The sequence below is a fragment of the Mesoplodon mirus genome, assembly GCF_964341445.2.
Source record: "Mesoplodon mirus genome assembly, chromosome: 8".
NCBI lineage: Eukaryota > Metazoa > Chordata > Mammalia > Artiodactyla > Ziphiidae > Mesoplodon > Mesoplodon mirus.
This window is the reverse complement of record NC_138984.1, coordinates 107,037,419-107,050,036: the sequence shown is the minus strand read 5'-3', so window position 1 is coordinate 107,050,036 and position 12,618 is coordinate 107,037,419. Positions and strand designations below refer to the sequence as shown.

The 12,618-nt window shown below is 37.7% G+C and overlaps 1 protein-coding gene across 1 annotated transcript; it reads left to right on the top strand.

The window, feature by feature from the left end:
• Positions 1-12,037: 12,037 nt before the first annotated feature.
• LOC309809508 (protein TUNAR-like) lies at positions 12,038-12,235 on the top strand (the record flags this gene model as incomplete). Its single annotated transcript, XM_082630628.1, has 1 exon — positions 12,038-12,235. One exon carries the CDS (start codon positions 12,038-12,040, stop codon positions 12,233-12,235), a length of 198 nt encoding a protein of 65 aa, XP_082486754.1.
• Positions 12,236-12,618: the final 383 nt, after the last annotated feature.

Here is a 12,618-nt window from a genome sequence, read left to right as displayed (position 1 = left end):
TGCTATTTCTATTTTTCTGCTAAGAAAGACTCAAGTCCAAGACTCAGGTGGTCCAGATTCGCATGTGCATGTATCAGCTGATTCATTGTCAGGCATGTGGATTGCAAGCAAAAGCGTTGGCTTAAGGTTAATCCTGACTATTAATGAGTCCTACATTTTAATTTTTTTCTTAATCTTTTTATCTAGATCTTCTCTCTAGAATCAAGATGAATTTCCCTTTAACCTGCTCAGTGCCCTAATGGTTACATTTTGTAAAATTCCTCCCTTTATTGCCCAGAAGATATGAATGAAAAGGATTCACAAGTGCTAACATCATTGAAAATGTGAATTCTGAGAAGAGGAGGGATACCGGAGGCCTGATCCTCTCAATGAAAACTATTATAAATATCCCTAAAAAGAAAAACATTCAGATTTAAACAAGCAAACACATATACGGCAATAGCATCCAAATTCTACTTGGGGTAAAATCTTATGTAGGAATAATTTTAGTTCTCAAGGCTGCTTTAGTCTAGGAAAAACAACTGAATCTACATACCGTCTCTCTTTTTATTTCAAGGAGATAATCTCTATATTTCCCTTGTCAAAACTTTCAACAAGCCACTGTTCTTCTAAACATACTACCTGTCAGCAGCGAGCTTTGATTCCTGTGGTGTTGATCTTCAGCTCAGACACGAGCTTATTTTTGAAAAACAAAAGTACATGTTAGTGCATCTTAGCTGCCAGAGTTACTGCTCATTTTCTCTGAAAGCACAGATTCCTCACCTCCGAGCGTCAGTGTCACTCTCAGCAGGCCTTATTATTCAAAATGCATAATCTCCTCTTCCATTATCAGAAAACTGCTTGGAGAAAACCAGACATTTTTAACTTGCCAGTTCCTTCACAGCCCCACTCAGCTTTCTCTGCTGGTGGCGACTGAAAAACTCCTTGGTGAGACCAAGGTCGGAGTCTGTTAATGTCGCTGATGAGGGGCTCTTCTGAGCACCTGTTACCAGGTGTACTCCCTGCCACTGTGCCTTTGTAGGGGGGCCTGATGACAAGGGCATCTCAAAACTTCTTTTTCTTATAACAAGATATTGCATATAGTTCCCTGTGCTACACAGTAGGACCTTGTTTTTTATCTACTTTATATGCAGTAGTGTGTATATGTTAATCCCAAATTCCTACTATCCCTCCTCCCCCGTTTCCCCTTTCATAACCACAAGTTTGTTTTCTATGTCTGTAAGTCTGTTTCTGTTTTGTAAATAAGTTCACTCATATCATTTTTAGATTCCACAAATAAGTGATATAAAAAGATATTTGTCTTTGTCTGACTTACTATCTTAGTATGAATCTCTAAGTCCATCCATGTTGCTGCAAGTGGCATTATTTCATTCTCTTTATGGCTAATATTCCATATTCTTCTTTTAGTGAGGGTTCAAGAGAACCTCAGAGATTCGTGTTGCCTGACAAAATGTAGCAGTATGAGACTAGATGGGCTGAAAAGCTGAGGGCTTTTAAAACGGAAATTGTAGGAGTGTGGGAAGGTATGGAAAAGATCTGCAAAAAATGTTAAAAATCTCTCTCCTCCTCTCTCTGTCTCTGTGTCTCTCTTGTTTTCCACCTCCTCCCACCCCACCCTACATTATTCATTTTTCTAAAATCTATATATTGTATGGAGATGCCAAGAATGTGTCAGAATCCAATTTAAAATTTTGAGTTCCCTTCTCACAGGAAGAGATAAGTTATTTAAAATCTTTCCTTGGATCTGCCCTCCGTCCCTTCTGGACCTCTGGACCCAACATTTGTACAAATTACTTTCCGTCTCTTACTCATTTTAGCTACCTAATTTTTCTGATTCTTATCATCAGCAAGCTTCTTTCCCCATGACCAAATCAAATGATAACCTCTGCTAACCCCAACTTCATGTAAGGCTGTGAGTGTATGTGTGTTTGTGGACTCAAAGGATATAAAACAGTATAGGAAAATCTCTATTCCCACATTATTTCTGAGTTTAGTGAGGGGTGGTTACATGAACTAATCCTTACATGAGCACCAGGAGGGAAGCACCATTATCATGGTACTTGATACAGGAAGTACATGAGGAAATGGGGGCTCACACAGTTTAAGGGATGTATCGCTATTCATGCTTAGAGCCATATTTTGAATTTGTTTGCTGATTGCAAAACATTTGCTTTTTCCCATTCACCATACTGTTCTAAGGGATACATACACAAAGTTAAACACAGGAGGGCAAGTTGAAAATCACAGTTCAAGGAAACAGTCGCTCTCATAATGCTTCTTGTACACACTTATATGCCAGAGGACTGGTACAGGCAACAGTCCCTACAGTTCATGTGTTTAATCCCCACGTTGGCATCAGCTACAGCAGTGAAGATGGGAAGGAGGAAAGAAATGTGAAAACCTATTCAGAAGGAGTGATCCAAGGCTAAAGGATGCGTAGAAAGCTTTTCTCAAACAAAAGTTAACCAAGAAGTTATGGGTTTTGTTTTGTTTTATTTTGTTTTTCTGTGTCATGCTCAGACGTTAAATTGCACAGAGAATGAGACAATAGACAGCAAAGAAAATTTACATTAAAGAAAAATGGATTTGTTTTTTTCATCAAAACACATGTTATTGTTTCTAGTAGCCATTCGATATAAGAAAGAAAGTTATAGAAATATCCTTGATGGAATCCCTGCTTCAACAACTGTAAACTCAAGAGACTGAGAACATTTTCCAACTGTCGTAATTTTTCTGATAAACAGAATTGAACCATCTACTGGTCTAGGCTCAGAGCACACTAGGAAGTAAACCAACATCAGGCATCAGTAGAGGGAGAAGATAGGAGGTGCTTTATGGTATCTGGGATTAAACCAGTTGGCTTTCCTAAAATAATTTTCAAGTAAATTACATCAAATCATTTATTATTCAATTATTTAATGCCTACATGAGCTAGATCTGGTGATAAAACAGTCAAAGAGACAGATATGTAGTATATTAACTAATGATCTTTTGAAGATGTCTATGATCTAATCCCTTGTGAATATGTTATATTATGTGGAAAAGGTACTTTACAGATGTGATTAAGGCTAATGGCCTAGAAATGTAAATAGTCTGTTTGGGCTGCATTAACAAGACACCAGAGGCCTTGTGACTTAAACATCAGAAATTCATTTTCTCACAGTTCTAAAGGCTGGAAGTCCAAGATCAAGGTTCCATCACGGTTGGTTTCTGGTGAGACCTCTCTTCATGGTTTGTAGAAAGCTGCTGTCTCACGTTGTCCTCACATGGCCTCTTCTCTGTGTGTGCTCAAAGAGAGAGAAAGAGATCTCTGATGTCTCTTCTTCTTCTTGTAAGGACCCCAGGCCTATCAAGTGAGGGTTCCAGCTTTATGGCAGTATTTAACTTCCTTGAAGCCCCTATCTCCAAATACAGTCACATTGGAGGTTTGAGATTGAACATATGAGTTTTGGGGAAGCACAAATCAGTCCATAACAAATAATATCCTGAGTTATCCAGGTGGGTCCAGTCTAATCACATGAGCCCTTAAAAGCAGAGACTCTTCCTTGGCTGAAGTCAGAAAGATGGAGTGGAAAAGGAAGGGAGGAATGATTTGAAGCATCAGAGGAATTCAACCTGCTGTAGTTGGCTTTGAAGATGGAAGGGGCCATGAGCCATAGAATGTAGGTGGCTTTTAGAAGATAAGAATGACCCTTGTGACAGGAACTCAGTCCTATAACCACAAGGAACTGAATTCTGTCAACAACCTGAATGAGCCTGGAAGCATATTATCTCCCTGAGCCTCCAGAAAGGAGTACATACAGCTCTGCTGATACCTTAATTTCAGCTTTGAGACTCAGAGCAGGGAAACCAGCTGAACCCACTGGATTTCTGACATACAGAACTGTGAGACAATAAATTTGTGTTGTTATACCCTGCAAAGTTTGTAGCAACATGTTATAGCAGCAATGGAAAACTAATACAGACATGATCCCTTCTGTCCTAGAGCTTATATTCTAGTGGGCAAGATAACAATAGAGTAAGTTGACAAAATAATTGCAAAATGTAAAATAATTGCTCTGTGAAAAGTAAGCAAACAGATGAAACAGAGAATGTCCTAGGGGACCTATGTTTTAAGATCTGTTGGTAAAAGTGATATTTAAGCTGACCAAAAAGGAAGAGGAGGAGCTAGCTGCTCAAAGAACCAGAACAAGAGCATCCCATGCAGAGGGAACAGACATGCAAAGGCCTTGAGGTGTGAGACAGCTCAGGGTATTCAAAAAAATGAAAGCTGTTCAGAAGGTTGAGCACAACAAAGGACAGGATTTAGAAAAATGAAGTTGCAAAGATAGGCTGAGCGGAAAGAATGTGGTGCTTTTTAAAACATGATTAGAAGTTTGGATTTTATTCTAAGTACTGTAGGAAATCCTTGTAAGCTTTTAAAAGGAGAAGAGTGCTATGAGGATGGGATTCTAAAACAGAAAAAGGACATAAGTAGAAAAACTGGAGAAATTCCAGAAATGTCCTTAGTTTAGTTAATAGTGTTAATTTCTTGGTTTTGATAATTGTATCATAGTTATGTAAGGTGTTGACATTAGAAGAAGCTTGGTGAACTCTTTATGGGAACTCTCTGTACAATAAGAGTTGTATATGTTTGCAACACTTCTGCAAGTCTAAAAGTATTTCAAAGTAAAAGGTTAGAAGGAAAAAGAATGTCATGACCCACTTTTAATTTAGGAAGATCATTCTCATTTCTCAGTTGGAGGAAAGGCTGTAAATGCCAAAGAGTGAGTGTGAATGTGTGAAAACCAGTTAAGAAACTAACTCAGTAATCCAAGTAAGAGACAATGAAGCAGAGAACTTGGTAAGAGGCAAGTTCAAAATCTGTTTTTGAAGTAGAATCCCCAGGTTTGATGAAGAATGACATGTATGTGTGTGTCACATGCAAGCGCGCACATGTGTGTATCCGTGTGTTCGTTGTTGGGATAAGCAGTGAAGGAGGAATGGGAGAAATCAAGTTATAGGTTTCTAGCTTGAGAAATTAGGTAATGGCCTCATTTACTAATGAGAAGTTTGCAAAGTGTGGGGAGAAAGAAATACGAATTTTTAAGGTTAATGGGCCTCAAAATGAGGATATCAAGGGTGCTGAAACTCTAAGGTGAGGTCTGGACTGGAGATGTGTGTCAGGTGGCTACAAGCAGCAACATGATATTTATATGCTGCTCTCTTGTGGTAGGAGGTAAGAGGCATCTGCTTCTTATAAACGACCAGGAGACATAACGTACAGGAAAGAACCTCTTAAGTTCGGACCAGCGGACTCATGCTAGAGGGTCGAAGATTGTCCACTAGAAATAGAATGCTTTTAACTTTTCACTGTGCCTGCCTTTTTGCTTTCTCGGTAAAGTTACTATCAGAAATGCCGTGATATCACAGCTCTGCTAGGCAGCATCAAGAAAAATAAATTATTTGTTAATGCTTGAGTCAGAGTAAAACTGGGAGAGTAATGGCAGGTGAATCAAGACTATGGACCATCTATGGAAAGGACTCTGGGAACAGAAATTTTGTCAGCATTTTGAACTAGGGGCTTCTCTTTTCAGTGACCACTTCTAATACATGCATACATACATACATAAAATGGATAGAGAGAGAGAGAGAGAGAGAGAGAGAGAGAGATTTATAAAATATATATGTGTGTGTACACTTATGTTTTTATTGACCTAAAACAAGTCAGCTATTTCTTCATACCAGACATTCTGGCACAGAGGTTGTGGCATCTGAAAATCATTGCTGAGTGTCTTAATCAGAAAATCCATAAAGGAATTTCCAGGCAACATATTTGATTGTAAAGTGTAAGAAATTTTATATTAGTCCCCCAAATCAAGGCACTGAGATCGGATTCTTCTTAGTGAAGCATTAGTGAAGCATTGATGAGGTCTCAACTAGGTTGATAGCCATGTGAGAGGATGGGGAAATGTGCACACTTACAGACAAATAGTGTATCGAAGCCAATGGTGAAGGAGAATTCCCCTCATTTCCCTCTTTTCTTAGAATTATTGCATAAAACATTTATTGATCTCTAGTCCAGACTTACAGAGTTCAATTCCTGTCTCCCTCCTTCAGCACAACGTGTGAGCTTAAGTTTTAATAAGGGACTATCCAGAGGCCAGAGACAAAACCTGGACCACATTTCCACATACCTTGGATTGTGTTGCAAAATGGATAGTCTGAACTTCTTGGTTAGTTTGTCCAGTTGATATATAAGAAACACATATTCCTTTTAATTAATTTTTAAAAAACGGATTTTAGATATTTTGCATAATATAATATGTTACAAATACCCTTTTTGAGATAACAAATACATATCTATTATTAAAGAAAGTATAATTAATTTCATTGGCATGAAGTTAATTTTGTTTTCCAAATGAAAATATATTCCAAATAAATTTATATTTTTCAGTTTGATTTAGAAACTTGAAGACAGAATATCCTTTACTGCACAAGTTTCTTAGTTTTCGTTTAAATCTATTGAGAAAAATAGGGGCAGGGAATGTTAGATTACAACCCTAACCCATGACTCTACGAGGTTGCACCTGACTTTTCTAGTACTCCCTTGCTATGGAGCAGAAGGCTCCATTGTGCGAAAGCTAGAGATGCCTGTACGAACCAGTTCTCTACAGTTGCTACTGCAGCTGCTTTCCGCTATAGACGCCTAATTTACCCTGAGAGTGGTCCAGCTTTTGGCTGTTGGGCAGTGTGTCCAACCCCAGCGATCTACTACTCCCAGCATCAATTTCTTTGCTGTTGACCCCAGCTGCACGGGTACATGATAGTGCCCTGACATAGACTTCCTTTCAGAAGGCAGTTAACTTCAGTATCACAGTCCAGTGGGGGAAAAAAAGGAAGCAGACAGATCTCTTTAAAAAGCTAGGGAGTTGTTGGCACTACCTGCTGAGTCTATTGAGAGGAACTCCCAGACCAAGTTGACCCTTCAAGGAAAGAGCGGAGATATCCCATGAAGCAATTGTACAAGCCTCTTAGTGGAACTTCACTCTTTAAGCGGATCACCTGGTGGTTGACATCACTTCCTTGCTTAAAAAAGCATTACCGTTTTCTGTGTTTTAACTTGGTTATCTTTTTGCAGGCAGAACCCCCTGCTGAAATCTTCAGACATATGCTACTCACCCCAGTATACCCTCTCTGGCAGTGGGTAAATGGCAAATAAAAAGGTTCTCTCCATCAAGTCGATTGACGAGGGCAGGTGGCAGGGTACCCAATGATGCTTTTGCTCTCCAAGCTGCTTAATGTCTCCGAGATCAAACACAAAGATCATGGGAGGAACGGGTGATCAGCGGGCTACAATAGATGACTGTACTCGGTTCTGGATGAGTTGTGTGACTCAGACAAAATGGACGGCTCCATTTAAAATAACCAGAATTATCAAAGGAGGTCTCTGTAGTTACCGAATGTGCCTTCAGACTCGAATATTATTTTCCAGCCCTGCTGGCGCTACTATTGCAGGGTGAGAAAGAAATGTAAAAAGGGATTTCTCATCATTCAGCCTTCTTCTTCATATGCTTTTTCCAAAGACGAATACAAATTTTATACGAGGGTTTGGGAATGAGCCTGGGACAGTATAACCCCATCCACAGAAATGTTTGTGGGATACAAGAAAATAGGCACGCTGTGTGGCCCACAGGTTTTCACCAAGAGAAAAGTATATTATTTTGCTATTGCTCATTAGGGACATTGTGTCCTGCCCCCACTAGAGAAAAGGTAATCATAAGAAAAGTTACATATTTTAGTTGTTATATTTACTGACCAAGTTTAATTTCCCAGACTGAAATTTTTTGTCAACTTCTTTTATTCTGTAATAGAAATACAAACTGCCCTCTACATATACATCAAACTTTTATAATGGTCAAAATGAAACCTAAATTTCTTGCAAATTTTTATATATATTGGTTTTGTTTTTTTAAGTATTGATGTTTTTAACTAATATCATAAAAACTTAAACAGTACCAAGGGGTATCACATGAAAAGTCTGTCTCCTTCCCACTTGAAATCCCCAGTTTCCTCATTCTCTGTCTCTCAGAAATAACCACTATTCCTTATTTCAATGTATAGTTCCAGAGATCTGCATATTTACAAATATATACATATATATATATACACACACACACATTTTTTTCATTCTTTTTTCATGTTTTACACAATTGAGGACCTACCATCCTTGCTGTTCTATAGCTTGCTTTTTTCCATTTAACTATACCTAAGAAATATTTACATAAAGGTACATATATGTTTACTTAATTTTCAATGGCTACATATCATTCCATAATATACGCACTTCAAAATTTACTTTTCCTATCCCCTATGGATTGACATTTAAGATGGTTTTCACTTTTTGCTATTATAATCCATGCAGCAAATAATTCTTACACAGATTTTTTTGCATGTATGTTCAAATGTATCTGTAAGATAAATTTTCCAAATGAAAATTTGAAGGAAAAACACTGCATTTTTGACAGATATTACTGAATTGCCTTCCCAATAGTTGGTACCAATCTAAATAACCACCAATAATATATATTCCCTATTTCCCCATATACTTGACAGCACGATGTATATTTACACTTAATTTATTTTACCCATTTGAGAATGTTATTTTTAAACATGCTTTAAATTAATTATAAATGAAGCCGAGGTGGTTTCCATGCATTTAAACACCTTTTTCGTGAATTGCCATCTTTTTCTCATTGATTTGAAATGCCACATACATATTAGGTTGAGCCATATGAACTTGCCATTTAAATAGGTCAGAAAGGACTCACAATCAGCAATTTCATATAGTGCAACCAGATAGACAAACAGACAGATAGATGGATGAATGCTACTTACCTCTATCAAAATTTAATTAATATGACTTAAAAATACATAACAAGGTACTTCTTTATTCTCCTTTTTCAGAAATGTCTTCTGTTTGTCTACCTTATTTTTTATATGAACATATAAAGATGTCATCTTTTTCCAAACAAATTAATATTGCCATTCAAAAAATTTGTACTAAATTATATTTTTAATTCAATTTAGAGATATCTTTACACTATTGAATTTTTCTATCCTCTTCTTCTGGGATACAAAAATGCAATCTTGTAAAAATATCAAATCCTTTATGTCTCTCAGGCAGTAGACATTTAATATTTTTCTTTCATATAGGTCTTATTTTTTTAATTAATTTTATTTCTAGGTATTTTATAAATATCATGATCATTACAATGAGATTTTTTTTTTCTTCTATTATATTTTCTAGTTTTGGGTCTTTAGAGAAAAATGCTACTTTTGAATACTAACTTTATAATCTAATATACAATTTTTTTCTGTTAACAATTTTACTTAATTTCATGAATTCTCAAATATATAATCATACCATTTGCATGTAATCATAATCTCTTACATTTTTATACTTCTTTTTCCTTCTTACATGTAACTATATCAACTAGTACTTAGAAAATAATATTTTGTTCTTAAGCAAGATTCTAGTTTCTGGTTTGAAATTATATATATATATATATATATATATATATATATATATATATGTGTGTGTGTATATATATATATATATATATATATATATGGAAGAATCACTTTATTTCTGTGAACATTTGACTAAGAGTTTTTATGCAATATGTCTGTTAAATTTAATCAAATACTATTTTGGAATACCTTTGACAGACAGTGAAAGGATTATATGACTTTTCTCCTGTTATCTCTATTAACAGCAAATTTTATTAATAGATTCACTAATACTGAACCATCCTTGCATTCCTGATGTAATTGCACTCATTTTTCTTTCATGTGTTGCTGAATTCCATTTACTAATGTAGTATTTTATTTCAGAATTTCATATTAATATTCATAAGTGAGATTTGTTTGTAGCTTTATGTTGCAATATTATCAGTGCAATAATGGCCTTAGAGAAAGTAAATTGAAAATTTTCCACCTCTCTCAATTCTCTGAATAATTTGGCAATATTTGAGCCATTTGATCTCTGAATATTAGCAAAATTTCCCTGTGATTTTTTCTGTATCTGGTGTTTTAGGGAAGAATAGTTCTTTGGCAAAATGTTTCGTTTCTTCTGAAATATTTAATATGTTTTATTTCCTCTCAAATATTTTATGTTAATCATTCCTTCTATATAATTTTAGTGTATTTTATATTTTTCTCAGTTTTTCAATGAAGTAGGCTATTGACAATATAATAGAATGACACAGTGAACATATTTTGAAGGACTTTTAAGGAAGAATTTAAGTCAATGATCAATTATCCTTGAAATCTTCGTGTTTATCTGTGTGACCTCTCTAGTTCCTAAATATTAATGACCAACAGAATCAGGAGACAGAGAAAGTAGTTTTATGTGTTTATGTCTTATATGTGTAATGTGGGTCTAAGGGGGCTTCTGACAACATTTCTACCAATAATGAGTTTCAATTCACTATTACATATACTTTCATGAAATCTTAAAATCAGAATATACATACAAAATTATTAAAATTAGTAATTTGCCCAAGTTTTTAAAGCTAATAAAAGGTTGAGCTAAGACAAGAGAGCATGCCTGAGAATTCTAAGACTATTTCCACTCTACTATATTCCTTTCTTTCCTCAAAAAGCATGAAGAATTGTAAGATGACTAATTTTAGCAATGTAACTTGTAGTTTAAGTGTATATAAGGGTTTTAAACAGTTAGTAATGATTCTTTAAATGAGAAAATACTGTCAGTAAGCCAGGAGATTTTTTTTTTAATTTCTCTTCAACATATCTATCAGCATAGGTAACTACATTTAAAAAATAATTTATGTAAACTATAGTTAAGATAAGATTTGTCATGCATTATTCAGGTCTCTCTGATATGCAAAGAAATGCTTATTAACAACCAAAGGAGTAATGTTTGAAACTACAAAAATTATTAAAAGACAATGTCATTTTGAGCTCTGCTGTTCACTTAAGGGAAATATTTGTGAGCATTGTGAGTGGTTCTGGTAGATTCATGGGAAAGGTAAGAACTGTCCTTAAACACAATAGACATTGGTGAAAATAGATATTTGGAATTTGGAGACAATTTTTTCAGTTTCAAAGCCACATAGGTGTGTGCATAGATGCCAAAATGACATTTAAATGGTATAGTGATAAAAAGAGAATTTTTCTCTTAAATCCTTTAGAATTTTCATTTGTCTGATTATGTTCAACTAAATGGGATATGAGACTGTGTATCTGAACAGAAGTAGAGTCGTTGTATGCATTCTGACAACTAGAACCATTTCCTTTTTTAGCCATTATCACTAATATGAATGGTTGGAATCAGGTTAGGTACATTAAGACACATATGCTTGGGACTTTACAGGCACAGAAAGCCCAGAATTCCATGAGAGTTGGGCAGTGAGCCACCCGAGACTGACGTAACCTGATATATTCATAAAAAATATTTTATAAGCCAACTTTCATCAACAACTTCCCTGGTAACTACCTACATCTTATGGTGGCTAGGAAGTTGGGGAGGGGAGAAGAGATGGAAAAAATTAACTCAAGGAGATATTGATTCTATCTTTTCCAAACCTTCAGTCTTTTCAATATTCTAAATATACCATAGCTAGATGTTGCAATGTCCCATACCAAACATCAGAAATCAGAATGGGGTGCGCACAGCTCTGCGCGCGGCAGAGTGGGCGCCCCACTGTCGCGGTCGCCGTCGCCGCCGGTCCTCCTGCCGAGCCCCGGCGCGGGGCATGAGGAGCCCCGGGGCGCCGCCCGGAGACTACCCGGCTGAGCGCACACCTCGAGAGCGGCGGACCAGGACATGAGCCGCGCGCGCGGGGTCCGGCGCCCGGAGGCCAGCCCCAGCTGGCGGCGGCCAGCGGATCGGCGCTGCCCGGGAGAATGAGGCAGGAGCCGGCGGCAGCCTTCTCTTTCTCCTCCTCTTCGCCTTCCTCCGGCTCAGGCACCCCGGGCCCGGGCCAGGCTGTGGCTCTGCTGCGTGCCCCGCGCGCCCCCCTCCCGCCTCCGGATGCGCTGCTCGGTTAGCCTGGGGAGGAAGATAAAGACACTTGCAACCAAAATGGTAATCACGAGTGGAAATGATGAAGACAGAGGAGGCCAAGAAAAAGAGAGCAAAGAAGAGAGTGTCTTGGCGATGCTGGGGATTATCGGGACCATTCTGAACCTAGCCGTCATCATATTTGTATACATATACACCACTCTGTGAACGGCCCAGAGGGGCCTCAGGCCTTGGGATGGCTAAAAGACGGGAGTCCCGTGCGCCGGCAGACCAGTGACGGGGCACCGCGCAAACAAGCAGCTTTGACCTACACACACCGTTCAATCAAATGTACCTTCGAACTTGATAAAGGGTCACCAAAATAAACCAATCCTGCTGCGAGGATCAGACACTAAAGCACAATGAATCCAACGAAACTCATTCACACAGCAAGGAACTCAACGTCGTTGGCAGGGGACCCGAAAAAACGCTTGGAAGACGCGCCTTTGACGCTGTCTGGGAGCGGATGGGTGCGGAGATTCATTATCCCAAGTCGCTGACGGCTGTCAAAAAGAGGAACAGGGCGGACGCAGCTCACAGCGGACGCAGCT